Source organism: Pongo pygmaeus, chromosome 19, assembly GCF_028885625.2.
Source record: "Pongo pygmaeus isolate AG05252 chromosome 19, NHGRI_mPonPyg2-v2.0_pri, whole genome shotgun sequence".
Classification (NCBI taxonomy): domain Eukaryota; kingdom Metazoa; phylum Chordata; class Mammalia; order Primates; family Hominidae; genus Pongo; species Pongo pygmaeus.
Window position 1 is genome coordinate 35,123,231 of NC_072392.2, and position 18,984 is coordinate 35,142,214.

The 18,984-nt window shown below is 48.8% G+C and overlaps 1 protein-coding gene across 2 annotated transcripts in view; it reads right to left on the reverse strand.

The window, feature by feature from the left end:
- Window positions 1-18,984, reverse strand: part of LOC129016816 (tensin-3-like) — a 226,236-nt gene that overhangs the window by 136,139 nt on the left and 71,113 nt on the right. Inside the window, exons 5-8 of one of the 2 annotated variants that reach the window (XM_063656412.1) lie at window positions 7,564-7,616; window positions 5,055-5,226; window positions 2,845-2,895; window positions 865-987 (exon numbers count right to left, since the gene is read on the reverse strand). In XM_063656412.1, the coding sequence (XP_063512482.1) occupies window positions 865-987; window positions 2,845-2,895; window positions 5,055-5,226; window positions 7,564-7,616 (399 nt within the window). The remainder of the gene's footprint in view (window positions 1-864; window positions 988-2,844; window positions 2,896-5,054; window positions 5,227-7,563; window positions 7,617-18,984) is intronic. The other variant, XM_063656411.1, reaches the window with a different exon arrangement.

Sequence of the window (18,984 nt, forward strand, 5' to 3'; positions counted from 1 at the left end):
CGAACAGCGACCCCAGCCCCCTGGCTACATCCTTTCCCAAAGGATTCCTCCCTGACTCAAGGTGTGACTGGGATAAGAGCTTTTCTCTAATAGTAAGTTTCTGGCAGGAGGGTTAAGCTTCACACGCTTACCCCTCAGTGAGTTTGCTTTCAGTCCAACCCCTTTCAACACCAATCACATTTGAGGAGCAGTGCAAAGCAGCTGAGAAAACTGGGAATTAAGAGGAAAGATCCCAGGAGGTAGGAGGAGGAAGCATGGAAGGAACCCGATGCAGCCAGGAGGAGGAGTGCCCACCAGCTATGCACCTGGGCTGCCGGCATCCACCAAGCCTGCTGGGGCTGACACACAGACAGTCCCAGCCACTCTGTGAAGATGCACAGGCCACATCTGCACTGCAATGGCTCCACGTGGAAAGGACGACATGTTTACTGCAATGGCATCATGCCATCATCTAGTCTATCAACTGATTACCATAACTCAAGACGGCATGGAAAGTCTGACACAGTCCATCTGAAAAGGGCATAGCTGTTTTGAAAAGGAGGGCTTTCCATGAAAAATAAAATTTAATAAAAACGAAACGATTTGCTCTCATAACTGTGGTCAATTTGGGGTCAATAGTTTCAAATGTCCAGCTACACATTCAGGGACCACAATCCTATAAATTCTAAGGCCAAACTTGGGGAGGTGTGATAACTCTTTGTTTCCTTCTTTAAGAGCAAGTAGGAAAACCTAAAGACAAACCCATAAGGAGCGCATCACACCAGCTCAAAGCGGAAATGTGCTCATATGCAGCAGTTGTCTCCATCTCAACTCCAAAGGCTAAAGCCTAGCCAGACCCCCAAATGTGAGAGGGGGTGCGCTCACCCTGCAGTGAATGACGACCACATGCTGGGGGTTGCTGTTCAGCCAGGACTCCTGTGCCTTGCATATGGTACACATCTTATCCAGGGGCAGTGCGTGGAGCTCCGGCCAGCCCACTTCCATGATGTGCAACAAGAGAGGGGAGCTCCCTCAGTTTCCATTTCCTGAAACCTTCTGAGGCCATCTCACAATGACTTCTTTCATCATCGATACATTTCATTTGGGAGTAAAGAACATGCTGGGTGGCCCTTTCCTAAAACTCAGTGAGCACGAGGACCAACTTCCTTCACTGGGAAGAAAAAATAAAGCATTATACTGCCCACGTGATGCCTCTTCCTCTAGGGGCTCATCTGCTCTTCTGCAGCTGGGGTGACAATTCTAGAAAGGTCTTTGAGTTGCCGATGGTGCAGGTTGTGTGAAGAGGGCTGCAGTCCAGTGAGATCTCAAACAGCAGTCCTAGGCCCAAGCTGCTGCCAAAATCTCCCCACTCGGGTTAAAATCCCAGTTTGGAGAGTGCAGCCAGCCATCTCCCACACTGTGCAGACAACACCTCAGAGACAATCTCCTGGAAAGGCAGGACTTAAGGAGGAAGCACCTTCAAAACCCTGATTAAGTTTGGTGCTTGGACAAAGAAAATCACCACCATGTGCTAAAGACACAGTGACTCGGTACAGAACTGCAGCTCTGAGCATCCTGAGGCACACAGAAGTCCACAGTGGCCTGTGGCCACATGGGGGTGTTGCTTTTCCTTTGATTTCCTTTTGTCAGTAGGGTGAGGACAAGGGGCTCTATCTTACGATGAAAGTCGTAGAAATAGTGTAAGATTGTTGGAAATTTCAGAAAACTGCCAGGAAGTAGGAAAAGTCACTACCGCTGCCACCACTCAAAGATAACCACTGCAATGTTTTCATGAATCCCTTAGTCTCTTTTCCATATACATTTAGCATAATTGAGATACCATTATACATAAATTCTATACTCTACTATTGATAACTAGTATTAAAATAGGCAACTTATCATGTTTCCGCTCTGTTACTCTAATGGCTGCAAAATATTTCAACATATAGAATATACATACATATATTACCACAACTTATGTTGACTGAGTCTTAAAATTATCCCAAGCTTTGCTATTGAAAATGATCATGAAGGGTGAGGGGCAAGGGGAATGAGAGCATTAGGACAAATACCTAATGCGTGAGGAGCTTAAAACCTAGATGACAGGTTGATAGGTGCAGCAAATCACCATGACACATGTATATCTATATAACAAACCTGCACGTTCTGCACCTGTGTCCCAGAACTTAAAGTAAAATTTGAAAAAATTTTAACAATTTTTTAAAAAATGAAAATTATCATGAAAGGAGTGGATTACTATGACCATAAAGAGATACTAGGAGAAGAGAGCCCCATGCTGATGGAAATGTTTTGTCTCTTGTTTGTGGTGGCTTAACAAATCTATACACATGATGCAGTTTAGATTTGTTCTATACATATATTTGTTATAGATTTGTTCCATGCATATATATATGCAGTATATATGAAAGATCCCAGGAGGCGGGAGGAGGAAGCATCACGTGTATAGATTTGTTCTATACATATATATGTAGTATTTATCATCTATACACACGATGCCGAGAAACACACATGTACGCAAAACCAGGGAAATGTGAGTGAGGTCCGTGGACTATACCAATGCCAACTTCCTGACCTAGATATTTTACTATTAGTGTTGTAAGAGTCTCCCACTGGAAAGACTGGGTGAGAAGTACAGGAGATCTCTGTATTATTTTCACAACTTCCTATGAATCTCTAACTATTTCAAACTGAAAAAAAAAGTAATTAAAACAATTGATATGAACAATTCCTAATACTCCTTATCAAGTCACATTCCACAAAGACTAGTAGCAAATTATTTTTGCACAAAATAAGCATTGTTTACATTTTTCAAAAATGCAGAATATAAAGGGATGAACTCCATACCTTTGGGTTAAGCTTTGTAAGGTCATATCTCTTTTCTGAAAGATTCAATACCTATAAAAGAGAGAAAAAATGCCTTGCGTAAAATAGATTTTAATATTTTAAAAAATTAATACTTTAATTTTTATTTAATTTTAATTAATACTAATTTTTTAAAAAAATATCTAAAATCTTCACACTCACAAATTGGGGGATAAAAAGCTTTTAGACAAATCCTTGACATCAGAGATGAAAGGAGAAAACACACTGCATTTTTACATGATGTTTCCCTTCCAGGTACTGAGGATCAGAAAAGATTGAAAAATATAGACGTGTGTGGTCACAGAATACAAAACAAATAAAATAAATAAGATAAGGATGGCATGCAGAACCCTTACACATAAAGTCTATATTCTACTTCGTTAGCTAGTATTAAACCAGGCAATTTACCGTGTTACTATTTTTTTTTTAATTCTCATGGCTACAAAATATCCCAACATACAGGATATATATATGTACACATATATATACACACACACACACATAAAAAATATATAATATAAAATATATATACATATATATATAAAATAAATTCCATGGTCTTGCTCCTGACAACACAAACTGACCCAATAGAGAGGTGGCACATGGTGGGGAAGGCAGTCCCTCCTCTATGGCCTGGTGGCCCCAGGCCTGGAAAGGGCTGAGTTCATGCCCAGCCAAGAGCCACGGCCTAAGTTCACTGAAAAAATCACAGCCATTTGTGGAACCTTGCTAAATACTCCAGTAGTTCAAAATGAAAAAAATAATAACAATAATGTTCCAGCAACAAGGAGCCTTAAAAATTAACTAAACGTCCTTCTCACTTCAGAGTCAGAGATGTGAGGAAAGTGAAGGGTGGGGGCTTGTCCTGGTCACCCAGCAAGCCCTGTTTATGACAAGGGGGGCGCTGCTTTGAGACCCACAGTTCATTTCTTAACCCTGCACAAGAAAAAGATCCCTGCCATAGCCATTTTGCAGGGAGAGCTCTGGCCCTGACAAGGCCCCACAGACAGGTGCTGGCCAGGGCTCCAGGCCCTCTGCATGGTCTCTTTGGGGAAGGTGGACTGGGGAAGAGGGGAAGGATGGCCAGAGAGGAGACTCGGGATGTGCTGACCAGCCTGGGAGTGGCTTCCAAAGGAAGGAGCCATGGTCCTGCAGAGCACACTGCCTCAGTGATGAAGGAGGAAGCCCTGGGGAGGAGAGGGCCCCTGGTGAGAGGCACCACCATCAGATGGGGCTTGGCCACCACTTCCTGTCCACTGCCAGGTCACAGACAAGATGGGCTTCAAGACGAGAAAGAGGCAGGAGCCTGAGTGAATCAAGGATTGGGGAGGGGTCAGGACACAGGAAGCACCCGGGCCAGGGCTGCTCTGGCATCAGACGGAGGCCACATCCTACTCTGCCACTTGGGTCCACCTCTCCCAGCCACTGGTGCCCCAGTCATTGGAGCAGACCAACAAGGAAGACAATGACCACCTTGTAGGCTTGCGGGGCAGATTAGCTTTACCACAGATAAGGAGGCCTCCTTACTAGAGATAAGAAGGCAGGTAGAGAGAGGGTGCCAGGGAGCTGTCATTCAATCCCATTAGTGACTGTTGACAGCAGAAGGAAGTCAGCCTCCACCTGGGCTATCAACCATGGGAACAGAAAACAAGGGGCCAATCAGAGGGTGAGAGATGGTGAGAAGCTGTTCTGTATTATTTATTCCTCAGATGTGGCTCCACCATCAACTCGACACGTGTGTTTTGAAAATCAAGCTGTCTCCTTGTCTCCAGGGCAGCCCCTGGTTTCTTGGGTGCCCACCTAATTTGTCTTCCTAATTTCTGGCTCAGGAGGAGAGTCACAAGTTTGTCTTTTGATACCAGGGATGCAGCATGGGAGTGCAGGGGTGGCTGGCCGGGGACATGTCCCAAGGCACTGGGGAGCCAGCCTCACTGATGAGTGCAGGACGAGGCAACAGCCATCCCTGTGGTCAGCAGTCGTGTGTCCCTGAAAGCTACCTACAGAGACACATAAGGCTCCTCCCCAGGCGTGGCAGCAGAGAGACACAGGACGAGGGCGACATGGACAGCTGTGTGAGCCCAGGCCCTTGAGCTTCTCCCTCATGTGTAAACCAGTGTTCTGTGAGTGCCCATCCCTACACAGTGCCTGTTGCAGAGCCTGCCCAAAGGCTCCCGGAGCTGCCCACCTCTCACCAGGTAGTTGTCCCCATGCTTGGACTTGAGCATGCGCGTGACCTCCTGCAGGTTGTGCAGGTAGGATTCCTCGGAGCAGCCGGCGGGGAAGGACACGGCGATGATGCGCTCCGTGATGTAAGTGAGGTCCAGCCCATGGCCCTCCTCCATGGTGGGACTCAGGATGACGAGCCTGCGAGAGAGCAGTGGGCAGATCAGAAGCAGGGTAAGGAGACAACAGACATCCCCTAGGAAAAAGGTGAAGACGACGGACACTCATCCCCTGGGTGTTCACACCAGCACCTGGGCGGCCAGCTACGGGAATTTACAGTGTGCACAGCCTCTGCGCTGTGTTCCCATAACGGTGGGCAGTGTGGGGAGGGGCACAAGATTGAATTTTCCTAGCAGGGCATGACAGGGTACCGCAAGCTGCAGCCAGGGAACGCACAAAGAGAAAGCAACCCAGAGCAGTGACACATGGGCTCAGATGCAAAAGCACGAAGGCGGGAAGGACTTTTTGTGGTTTCACTGGGAGCAGGAACAGGGTTCCAGGTGGGACTCCTGGAGAGGGAGCCTCAACCCTGCTCCGAGGTATCAAGGTCGGCACGAGGGGACACCGGGAGGGGGCCGGGAGGAAGAGGAGATGGTGTGAGCAGAAGCCAAACATCAGCAAGCAGCTCCTCGTGTCCGTATGTGGCATCCTGGGGCAGGTGCGGCCAAGGATGAGGCTGGTGAGGTGGCCAGCTATGGTCGTGGAGGACCCTGCAGGCCCAAGAAGGAGGCAGGACCTCACGTGGAGAGGGGACCAGCTGGGGCATAATCAAAGCGGCCTTTCATCTACTGAGCAGCAACTCAGCAGACTCCTATCAGAAGGCTAAGAGCTCCATGGGGCCCCGCTGGGACGCCACCCAGCTAACCACAGGCCAGGTGGATGCAGAGTAGAATGTGGGGCTGGCCACCCAGCCAGGGGCCCAGGTGGCCAGGGCAGGTCCCCAAGTGTGAGATGAAGACTGTGGAGGAGGGAAGAGGGAAGAGGGTAGAAATGGTCATGTCATGGCCAGCAGCCTGAGGACGTGGGCAGGACTGGCAGTGTGGGAGCCAGGCACCCAATGTGACTGGAGACAAGGGCCTCCCACAGACCACAGATTCTCCACCAGCCCTGTGGTTCCCAGGGAGGCCTGAGCCCCTCCCAGGAGGGCTCCTAACATTAGGGCTGAGGGTGGTATCCAGGAGGAGGTGGAAAAGGTTCCAGGGAGAGGGGATGAGGTCAAACCCAATCGGTGCCCCCATGAGGTAAAGCCAGAGGCATGGGTCCACAGGACGTGTCCTTAAGTCCCTCCAAAGTGCTGCCACCAGCTTTGGAGTTTTCATTTTTACTACTCCTATGTGTTCCTCTCTTTCTTTTAATTTTAGAAAAATTCAAAACCATATAAAATGGTTTTACAAACCTCCATGTACCCACATCACCTAACTTCAAAATTACCAACACACAGCTAACCTTTGTCCATCAATACCCCCAGCAATCTCCTCCACCACTTTGATTGCTTTAAAGCAATCCCAGATACTATGTAATTTCATTTATAAATCTTGCAGTATTGATTTCTAAAAGATAAGGGCACTTTTTGATTAAAATGTCTACAATGCCATTATCACACCTTGAAAGGAAATAATAACATCAAACATCCAATACCATACATTTATTTTTATTTTTATTTATTTTTACTTTTTCGAGACAGAGTCTCACTCTGTCGCCAGGCTGGAATGCAGTGGCACAATCTCGGCTTGCTGCAATCTCTGCCTCCCGGGTTAAAGGGATTCTCCTGCCTCAGCCTCCCGAATAGCTGGGATTACAGGCATGCACTACCACACCCGGCTAATTTCGTATTTTTAGTAGAGATGGGTTTTCACTATGTTGGCCAGGATGGTCTCGATCTCTTGACCTTATGGTCTCCTCACCTCAGCCTCCCAAAGTGCTGGGATTACAAGCGTGAGCTACTGCGCCCGGCCCATACATTTATTTTTTAAGGTTGATTTGTTCAAATCAGCATCCAAACAATTCCCAAGGATTTTGTTTTCTCTACCTTATTTATCAGACATGGATTTAATTCCAAGTCAAATTGAACACTGTTAGAACAGAAATGAAGCGCTTCCTACGGTCATGAGGATCCACAGTGAGTGCCTCTCCAGAAAATGCTGGCTCAGGGCCCCCATCATCTGCTCTAAAGGGGCTCTTGCCAGCACACCCTGGAGTCTCCCCCAAAAGTGACACTTGCACAATCAGGCCTCAGCAGTGCAATTATTTATTCAAAGACAATCACAGGTGTTTCTACCAGCTGGGCTTCTGACCCTGACACAGCATTTAGAAACGGATAGAAAACGTGGCCTGTATCACCTTTGATTGGCAATGTTTACAACCAAAACAGAAATTATGATTTCTACAGAATAAAATGATGCCATGCCCAAGTTTCCTCTGTGGAGAGCTGACCTACAGCCAGAGACACAGGAATGCATGACCCACACAGACACTCACCACAGAGGTTTATCATGGCAGAGCGAACTGGACAGTGTGGAACTCCCTGGAGCCTGCAAATAACAAAACAAGGGTCATTTTGAAGTTTCCTTTCCTGCCAGTCTACATGACACAGACACCACTGAGAGGGAACAATGACAGCTGTCCCATAGTTTAATTATAAACTGCAAGTCAATCATAACTGCTAGCTCACCTTATCACCTCAGAAGGGTCTACACCATGTTGTGTGCTTCAGCTCACCAGAGGACGCAATGCCACTAACCAGCATCAGGACGGGCTTCCACAGGAGCCAGTGAGGCCACCCTCCAGTCAGGGCAAGGTAGGCATCACTTGGCGTGCAAACAGTGCCCTGCCATCCAACACGGGAGGTGCCAGATGACACCAGCACTATGACTATCATGGCTGCTATTATTTACTTGAAAGAACCAATTAATGAGTGACTTTCAGGAATTGTCAATCATATCTACTCTTTTTTAAAGAGCCTATTCAACAGAGAGAAAAGACTCGGGTTATAATTACTTTACAGTTATATAACCCTTCCTTGTGCATAAGGGTTGTTATATACTATGGTGACAGAGATCTACTATTTCAGGAAAAATGCCCAGCAACTGTATGAGTAAGAAGGCTCTCCAATATTTCAGAAGTGAGGAAATTGGGGCTCAAAGAGGGAAGCGATCTTGTCAGATGGCAGAGGTGAATGGGGAAACCCAGACACCCCCTACAGGGCTCCCTCGAAGTCTCTTTCTGGCCCAAGCCAGGTAATGCTGCACACATGAGCCCAGAGACCCCCGAGTTGGGGGGACACAGAGCCTCCAGCACTCCTCCTGCTCCCCGATCAAAGCAGGCCCACAGACACCACCATCAGAGGTATCAACACCCCCGATCACACCTGGGATCCCACTCAGGCAGGTGCAGCTCACCTGGACTCCTTTGGCAAGAAATGAACAGAAAACAAATTCTATGTATATTTCAGAGACCAACAATACAGATGTTTTCCTGAAATCATAGCAATGCAAAGCCTAGTACCAATTCCAAAACAGCAGAGATCATCGTCTCAGCCTCCCAAGACAGGGGCAGGATCTAGGGGTGTGCTCTTGAGTTCTACACCAAGGTGCTGGTGAGCTCAGCCCTGGGTCCACCTCCTCATTGCTTTCCCTGGGCAAGCCCCTTGGTCACTCCACTTCTTTGTCTCCTGCCTTTTGAAGTGAGAATAGTAACAGACAGGGCCAGTCTCATGGAGCTGTCCAGGGATTCACTGAGGTAATTCTGTCAATGGCTTGGAACCCAGCCTGGCACCGCATGGCCACTGCCCGTGCTGGGCAGACCTGGTCAAGTGAAGTCCCGTGGTCTCCAGACCCCGCCCACCCCGACTTCTGAGGTGCACCCCCTGCTCATCCCCTGTGCCCACAAAGCTGCAGGAGGCTCTAAACATGTTCCTCTGATCTTCTCAAAGCCCTAACCCAAAGCCTTTCACAGCTCAGACTAGACAGCTACAAAACAGGAGACTACTCTTTTGCCTAGTAGAGCAGCAAAAATAAAAATCTTGAAAACATTTTTTAAAGTTTTGGTGAAATATAAACAGATGCAAGATTTCAGAGGACAACTTGTCAGTGTGTATAAAAAGTATTTAGAATACGGCCGGGCACAGTGGCTCACACCTGTAATCCCAGCACTTTCAGAGGCCGAGGTGGGCAGATCACTTGAAGCCAGGAGTTCAAGACCACCCTGGCCAACATGGTGAAACGACGTCTCTACTAAAAATACAAAAATTAGCCTGTGTGGTGGCGCACACCTGTAATCCCAGCTACTCAGGAGGCTGAGGCACAAGAATCACTTGAACCTGGGAGGAGGAGGTTGCAGTGAGCCGAGATCGTGCCACCGCACTCTAGCCTGGGCAACAGAGCAAGGCTCTGTCCCAAACAAATAAACAAAAAAAAAAAGTATTTAGAATGCAATCCCAGAAGCAAACTGAATGCACTAAAATGAAGTCTCCGAAAAGTAAGGAAATGATACATCAAAAACCCGTTTAGGTTAATTCATACAACCTGTACATGTAAGACTCAAATTCAAGCAGCTCAGATGCAATCCTAATAGAACCAATCCCATCAAAGGGAAATTCAGCTTAACCAGGGTCCCATTTACTTCAAAAAAGTGTTCAATAAGCCAACATCTCAGGGGAGAACAGCAAGGAGTTTGACCGACCATGGTCCTGGGTCTTATATGAACCCACCGGGATCTGACTATATGTGTCCCACATCTTGACCAGACCACACATCCAAAATACAGTGACTCCCATTGCAATGCCATGCTGGAGTACACTGGCCCAGTTCCTACAAGTGGGCTGTCGCTTCAGACCCTATGTCACGCTTATCATTTGACCGTGAAAGCCTGGCATGCAACTTAACATACAAACAGCATTATATAACTCACTGGGCAAAGCTATTTAACTTTCACATGGCACATCATTCCAAGATGACAACCACACAAATACGTGACTGCTCACTGCCGGCACCAACGTGATGGGGTAGGAGTGTCACTGTCCCTCAGGCAGGGCCCTGACGGCAGGAGGGAAGGAGGGAAGGGTCCCAGAAGGCATGAGGACTCTGCTGTCCCTGACGGGACCCAGGGCCCATTTCCTCAGCTGCAGAGTGAGAAGGGCAGGTCAGACAGACCCACGGGATCTTCTCAATCCAATAATCTCTGAATCCAATTCAGCATTATACGCCTTGATACAGTAACTCCAATGTTCAAACCCGGAAACCATACAAATTGCAACCACTGCCAAAAAAAGAAACAAAAAAAACCTTTTAAATCAATAGTTACATAATTTCTAAGGTCAAGGCCAATGGAGGAAACTGTAATCTGTGCTATCACCACAGGGAGGCCCCAGCACCTGAGCTGGTGAAAAGTCAGAAAAAGTGTTGAATTGCACAAAGTTGCTTCCATGAAGTGTTCAGAAATGCAGGGTTCCTGTGAAGTGTCCCAGCATTGCCCAGAGACACTCCTTCCTTAACCTCTGTATTGGGAAGAGGGGTAGGAAGGAGGAACTCAGCCCGTCCCCCAACATGCCCAATTTTCTATGTAAGTCTACATCCACTTAAAATCGAGGCGAGACCCAGCACATCTCAGGGCCACCCTCCAAGAACACAGAGAGTTCAACACCCACTCGAATCCCCAGCCCCAGACCCGCATCTGTCCACCTCATGCCTCCAGATGTGCAAACCCAGGCCTGGCCACCTCCAAGGCATGTGGTGCTCAGCAGCTTCCATAGCACAACCCTGAAGAGCATTGCACGGAGCCCAGCAGAAACCCCAGTAAGCAGACATCACCATCCCTATGTTACATGTTACAGGATGGTAACATACGGATGGTGATGAGGAAACGAGGATTTGGTGGGCGGGCGTGTTGGAATCCCACAGTTAAGCTGCAGTAGCACCTTCTGATGCCGAAACTCTGTTCTCCTTCCATCTCCTGGCTTTTGGGTGGTCCACACCCTCTCCTGCACAGGCTGCCCCTGAATCACATGAACATCAGTGAGGATAAAAGACTCTTGCTTGGGGGAGCTGTTCTAGCCCTGTGCCAAAAAGGGGAGAGAAACTATGGCCCTTCCGTCACTTCCAAGTCAGCATCTGAGATCTGATGTGCACTAAAATCCCCCTGAATCATTCAGCGGTTAAATCTGGAATCAAGTAGAGGACATGCCTATGACAGGTCCCCCTGACACACTGGGGTAGAACCCCCTCAGCTGCTTTGACTTGGACTAAAATGAGAACCAAGCCCCATACTGAACTGGAACTACTGCCAAGAGTTTCCAAAATACTGTGCTTGTCAAGAGGAGACTCAGGGATATGATGTCCCTTTGAGTCTTTATTTGAAAGTAAACAATATACCTACACTTGGGTTGCACAAATCTAAACCCTGTGTGTGCACAATAATGCATTTCATGACTGTAGGATGACTGAGAAACTAACTTGCTATAGGTTTATTAAACCTGGCTCCTGAGAAACCCGAAATCCTAACCTCATACAAGGTTTAAAAAACTCTCTCTACTTGTAGGCACCAGTCCTGCAAATCTGTGTTGCAAACTCACTATCTCTAGGTGTTTTGTTTGTTTGTTTGTTTGTTTGTTTGTTTGTTTGTTTTGAGACAGAGTCTTACTGTCGCCCAGGCTGGAGTGCAGCGGCATGATCTCAGCTCACTGCAAGCTCCACCTCCCAGGTTCCTGCCATTCTCCTGCCTCAGCCTCCCAAGTAGCTGGGACTACAGGTGCCTGCTACCACGCCCAGCTAATTTTTTTGTATTTTTAGTAGAGACGGGGTTCCACTCTCTAGGTGTTTTGAAAAGAGAGCTGCCCGCTCACGTCCTCAGAAGCCTTCCCAAGCTGTGGTTTCCTTCTGGACCCTAGCACCGATGGCGATCAAATCCAAGCCCTTCGTGATTAGAGTTCCCATGAGATAGAAACACAAGTTGCTTCTTTTTTTCTCTTGTTTTCCAGGGTGAAAAAACCCAGACAGCAAAGCCTCCCACCCAGCCTCTGCCCAGCCCATGCCTCCCTCACCTGTGTCCCTGTTGGCATGCTCTTACCACAGCCTTCAACACCCAAATAAGAGAAAGGGAAAAGGGGGGCCCAGGTAGAATCTGTGGTTAAGGTTAAACCTGCAGAAGGTAAGCCTGCAAAGACCGCCCTGTTCCAGGCTGCTTTTTTTTTTTTTTCTTTTTTTTTTGAGTCAAGCTCTCACTGTCGCCCAGGCTGGAGTGCAGTGGCGTGATCACGGCTGACTGCAGCCTCTCAGTGACTTCTTGGGCTCAAGTGATCATCCCACCTCATCCTCCCAAGAAGCTGGAACTACATGCATGTATCACCAAATACGGCTAATTTTTGTATTTTTTTTGTAGAGATGGGGGTCTCGCCATGTTGTCCAGGCTGCTCTGACGCTCAAGCAATCCACTGGCCTCAGTCTCCCAGAGTGCTGGGATCACAGGCGTGAGCTTCCGTGCCCGGCCAGACTGCTCTTTAGAAGCATTTTCCTTCTACAGGTCCTGGAGCTCATCCTGGCCATGTGACAAACTGGCCCCATGGACTCAATGAGGTCACTAAACTCCCTTTCTCTTCTGGTAAAATGACAGCTGTGGATCAAACACTTGGAGGTCATCCCAGCCCTGGACTCCCTGAGTCAGTGAGTGAAAAGGGAGGAGAGGCATTCCTCAGATAAAGAATTAGATGCACTGCCTGGAGGGTCATTCTGGTTCCACATATGTTTGTTTGTTTGTTTTGAGATGGAGTCTCGCTCTGTTGCCCAGGACAGAGCACTTCCTAGTGTGTCACACGCAGTGGGTGAGAGCAGACTAAGCGGCAGGAAGGCAAAAACACCTCTTTTGGGAGAAAGCAGCCTAGCCTCATGGCAAAGCACACAGGCTCCACATCAGGCAGTCTGGGTCCAAGTTAAGGGTCCACCGCTTGGCACCTGCAGCCTTAGGAAAGGTCCTCCACTCGCCTCAGCCTCATCTCCCTCCTCTTGCCAGGACTGTGTGCTCATGTCCCGATCTCACCTTGGAGTTAGCAATCCACGCATGGCACTCTAGGGCAAACCTGCTTTTCACAGTGGCCCTATGGCACATGGTCCTGCAGTGACCCTACAGTTCTCAGTCCCAATGTGCCCTCCTGCAGGGCGCCATCCTGCAGTGCGCTATCCTAGCACACCCTAGGCTTCACCCTAAAGACCCTACCCTAAAGCCTCATCTCATCCCACAGCGCCCCACCCCACCACGTGCCATTTGCCAAGACCAGCGGACAACTCTAGAACATGTGGTGATGCTCGCTCTAGTATCTCTATGAGAACCATGCTTTCCACTGTGAACTGTGGCTTCTTGCTCAGGAGGACAGGCCTGATCAGAAGGAAGACATGAGCTTCAAAGAGTCTTTCTGCACATCTGGGAGCAGACCGAGGGAAGAGCCAAGCAAATCCACCTAACGAAGGCAGAGAAGACAGCAGGAGGCCGGGGGCCCTGGCGGAAGGAGGCGAGGCCGTGGACTGCTGGGACTGAAAAGGCCACTGGAGATTCCCCAAGGCCACTGCCAAAGCACATTTCCAGAGCAGCCAACCCTGGAGCTGCTCCCTTGGCTGTCACATCAACACCATGGCCACCACCCGGGCAGGAGTAAGCACACTCACCAGAAAGCCAGCAGCCTCCTCTGCACTCACCCATGTGGGGCATGCAGAGGGGGAGCACAGGGAGGAGGGAAGAGTGAAAGACACAGGCCCCATTCCCTCTGCAACAAAGCTTCCTTGAAGTCCACGACGTCCCAGGGAGACATGGGATCCTCCCCAGGCGGGATGGGATTCCAGTTGGTTTGATGTTTGTCTCCACAGGTGAGGATCTGGGAGCCCCCACCTGACAGGAAGGTTAATTTCGAGACAAGCTTGTAATCAATGAGAGCCCAACTCTGGTGGGGATTTGATTTTTTTTTTTTTTTTTTTTTGAGACAGAGTCTCACTCTGCCACCCAGGCTGGAATGGAGTGGCACAATCTCGGCTCACTGCAACCTCCACCTCCTGGGTTCAAGCGATTGTCCTGCTTCAGCCTCCCTAGTAGCTAGGATTATAAGCACCCACCATCACACCTGGATAAATTTTGTATTTTTAGTAGAGACAGGGTTTCACCATGTTGGCCAGGCTGCTCTCGAAGTCCTGACCTCAGGCAATCCACCCACCTCGGCTTCCAATGCTGGGATTACAGGCGTGAGCCACCGTACCCAGCCAGAATTTGGTTCTTTTTTAACCTATGTCCTTCGACTGCTTGTTTGAACAAATCAAAAGTTTCCAAAACCTCACAGTATAGTAATGAAATCTGGCATCAGACAGACCTGGGTGTGAGTCCCACACCACCTGCCAGCTACAGAATCTTGGGCCAGGGCACTCATGAGCCTCAGTGACCCCATCTGTGGAGCGGGATAATGATGTCTGCCTTGTCAGGCTGTTCATAGAATAAAGACAAAAAAGTCCAATGCCTGCCTGAGACTAACAAGCTAGCCTTGCTCACTGCAGATTGTCCCTGAGCCTTGCACTGTATGTTGCCGATGCATCCAGTTAAACTGTACAGAATCTCCATTGCCCAGGGAAGTCACTGCTCGACGTTCAGCACTGTGCACCTGGCATGGGTGCGTATCCTGCAGGTGGAAGGCAGTCCGAAGAGTAGAGCTCAGCTGCAGCAAACCAAGCCTATGTCATGCAATTAATGCTAGTGCGGCATTTCAAATGGAGTATCCTTCACTGACGTCCCATTGCCATGGGGTGAAAGGCAGGTGCTCAGCCTGATCCTCAGAGCCCTGGGTGAGCCAGCCCCTGCCTCCTCGTGTGCCTCCCTCACTCCCTGTCCCTACCTTACCCGCTCTGCTTCCTCCTGCCCCAGGTTCTTTGCACATACCACACACAGTTTAGAATGCTCCTCATCATGTATCCCAGTTTTACCTGGTTAACTCCTGTGATTTCTCAAAGCACTTGGCTCAGATGGCAACTTCCAGCAAAGCATAATCTGATCTCCCTACCCGACCTGAGTCGGGATGCCATTAATATATTCTTTCTACTTTGGTCTCCTTTTTGTTTTGTTTTTTTTTTGTTTGTTTTTTTGTTTGTTTGTTTGAGACAGGGTCTCACTCTGTTGCCCAGGCTGGAGTGCAGTGGGGTGATCTTGGCTCACTGCAACCTCCATCTGCCGGGTTCAAGTGATTCTCCTGCCTCAGCCTCCAGTAGTTGGGATTACAGGTGCCTGCCACCACACCTGGCTAATTTTTGTATTTTTAGTAGAGATGGGGTTTCACCATGTTGGCCAGGCTGGTCTTGAACTCCTGACCTCAGGTGATCTGCCCTCCTCGGCCTCCCAAAGTGTTGGGATTACAGGCGTGAGCCACCACGTCCAGCCCTGGTCTACTTTATTGTGTCGACCACAACTACAAGAAAACAACTAACTGTGAATTGTCGTCTGAGCTCTACAGCCCCCTCCCATGCAGATCCAGCAGAGGCACTGGCAGTCTAGCTCCCAGAGGTATCTCTAGCCACTCGGGTGGCACTCTGCACGCAATAGCCACCCAGCACAGCAGTCTGTAGAATGAAGAAAGGAAGAAATGAACCACTAATCCCAAAGTGGCTGTGGAGTCATCTGGCCATCTGAAGAGGCATGAGGATGCTGTTGTTAGATTTCAATAACAGACAGCTAGTTAGCTTTAGTTTTGGGTTAACAAAAATAAATGTACCCACTGACTTTAACAGGCTTATCTAAAAGAAGAGTAGGATGAAAAGCAGTGACATCTGCTCCTTCCCAAGGTTATAACATGGAATAACTGGGGCCTATTTAGGAAGACAGTGCCCACAGAATAGCAATGTGGTTAAGTATCAGCTTGACAGCTGGGTAAAAGCTAATATTGTGACTTGGATACACATGACTATAAACTACGGATTTTTCTCACCCACTGAGCTGAACTCAGTATCCTGTGCCTACTCAAGTACTGAAAACGGTAATACATATTTTTTAAGTGCTTTCTCATGTAATTCCCCAAGACTACCTTTTAAGAAGCAGTCCCCTTAGCATCTCTGCCTCCCTAAGACCCAAGACTCTGGAGTGGAGGTGACCATCCCTCTTCCCAGGGGGGCTCTGACCACTGGCAGAAAGCAGGTCTCCACTATCTGCCAGGCCTCTAGCTACAGCCCAGGCTGGCCAAAGAAGCAGTGACTAGCACTGGCCCTCGCTCCTGCTTACCCACGGGCCAATATGGGTGCAGGGCAGTGCCAGGATCCTTGAGCCAGGGTCGGTTAAACATGGCACCCCGTTCCCTGCCTCTCCTTGTCCTCACTGGCTTTTGGTGAAGAGGAAAGAAAAGAAGCCCTTGGCAGGGCATGGTGGCTCACACCTGTAATCCCAGCACTTTGAGAGGCCAAGGCAGGGGATCACAAGGTCAGGAGTTCAAGACCAGCCTGGCCAACGTGGTGAAACCCAGTCTCTACTAAAAATACAAAAATTAGCCAGGTGTGGTGGTAGGTGCCTGTAAACCCAGCTACTTGGGAGACTGAGGCAGGAGGATTGTTTGAACCCGGGAGGAGGAGGTTGCAATGAGCTGAGATCGTGCCATTGCACTCCAGCCTGAGACGCTGTCTGAAAAAAAAGAAAAAGAAGCCCTTTTATGGACGTCATGTTAGGAATCCCAGCAAGGCCTAAGCCTGCAGTGAGAATATCAGCTCCCCTGGTTGTCCCCAGGGCCTGTGCGCTGCTCCTAGCAGCCTCACCCGCCCTGAAAACTAGCAATGTAAACAGCTCTGTAAAAAGAAACAAAAGGCCAGGCACAGTGGCTCACGTCTGTAATCCCAGCACTTTGGGAGGTGGAGGCAAGTGGATCACTTGAGGCCAGGAGTTCAAGACCAACCTGGCCAACATGGCGAAATCCTGTCTCTACTAAAAATACAAAAAATTAGCCAGGCGTGGTGGTATGTGGCTGTAGTCCCAGTTACTCCGGAGGCTAAGGCAGGAAAATCGCTCAAACCCAGGAGGTGGAGATTGCAGTGAGCCGAGATGGTGCCACTGAACTCCAGCTTGGGCAACAGAGCGAGACTCCATCTCCAACAAATAAATAAATCAAAAGAAACAAAAGCAACGGACAAATCCGCAAGGAAGCAGGACTATGAAGGGCATGGTGACGAGAGACACAGATCATAGCTGCCGGGCTATGTGTGAGGTGGGGACAATTAAACAGGTTGGGCTGAGACACCTCTGCACATTCTGTTTTTGTTTCACCAAGCAAATGGAGAATAAATACATGTAAAATCTTTTTCAAAGGCAACAACCTGAACAACATTCAGTTGGCAAATTTCAAGGCATTTATTTGTTCATCCTTCATTGATTCCTCCACCATCCAGCACATACGATTTGGGGGTTTAGCGCACACTCTTTGGAATACTAATGCCTGGGTAGGCAGCCAGCTCTACTGCTCGAGTAAGCCATCTGATCTTGGGAATTTACTTGCCCTCTGTGTGACTCAGTTTCCTCATCTGGAAAAGGGAGACAGAAACAGCATTCTTGGAAGGATTAAATAAGGAAACATAAACATAGGGCTTAGAACAGTGCCTGGCCAGTAATAAGTGCCAAAGAAATATTAGCTACTTATTCCATTATCTTATTTCTGTGTCTGGCCTGTGTGAGGCCCTGGAAATGCACTTTATCCACAAGTGCATTGTGGGATCCCCCTTAGATCACAAAACTAACTGTGACCACAATGCCCATTTAACAGTAGGAGAAACAACGCTCAGAGAGGGTAAGTGATTTTCCCAAAGCCACAGGGTTAATAAGACATTTTTTCCCTTCCAGAACAAGAATACCAGGAACCAATTAATTATCAGGATTGCCCAACTTGATTTTCTGCTTAATGCTTTTAAACATAAGCAGCAATCATTAAGAACTGCCAGAGAAAGTACACCCCATGGAGGGTGGGAAACTAAAATAAAGTAATCTTGTCATTTTACCTTCACATTCAACTATGAGAAACAACAGACTAAGATTGTATCTCTATTTATTTGTAACCAAATAGTCACAGGATCCTGCCTCCCTGGCCAGGAGCTCAGGCTGGTTTGGAACCATATGGAAAGAGGCATCTCAGGAAGACTGGCAGCAGGGAGAGGTAAGCAACGCTCGGGGAGGACACAGAGATGTCAGCATTTCCAAAGAAGTCGGAAGCTCCCCTTTGCTCTTCTCACAGATAAGTTTCCCAAGAAGGGGCAGATGGGGCGGACGGTTCTTAGGACACAAGATCCCACCAAACATCTGCAGCATTGAAGTGAAAGGGGAAAAATGACTTGGAAATGCCCCTTCACTGCAAAGCAGCCAGTACCGGAGGCCACAGAGGAGGGTGGCCAGGGACAGACAAAGTGCCCAGTGCCAGCCCAGCCAAGAGGCGGCACCTGGGGAGTTGGGAACTTACCGTGCTGGGCCTGGGCAGGGACCACCGGCCAGGGCTGCTTTTCCCTTCCAGAAACAGCTCCTCCTACGTTTCGCTCCTTCCCCTGCTTTAGTCAAGCACACCCCTCTTCATGTTAATGTCTCGGCAGCTCTGGGCATAAAGGAGGCAGCTGGAATAGCCCACCAGGTGGGAGAGCCTGGTGAGTGTGGGAATCCCCAGGACCACAGCCAGGAGCAGCTGGCAGGTGTGCCCGGCCCCACGGTGAGCATGCAGGCACGGAGCTCACAGGACAATGTCCGCCCGGGGCTGAGGGCCAGCCTGCCAAGGGCCTGAGGGACAGGAACAAGAACAGCACTCTCCGGGAGAACCCTCTGACCAGGAAGCTGAGTGGCTGTGCCTTCCTGGGGACTAGCCACTAGGGAGAACCGCCTCTCAAAAGTTCCCCCAGGAAAAACAAAACCTACTTCGAGTTGCTGAGA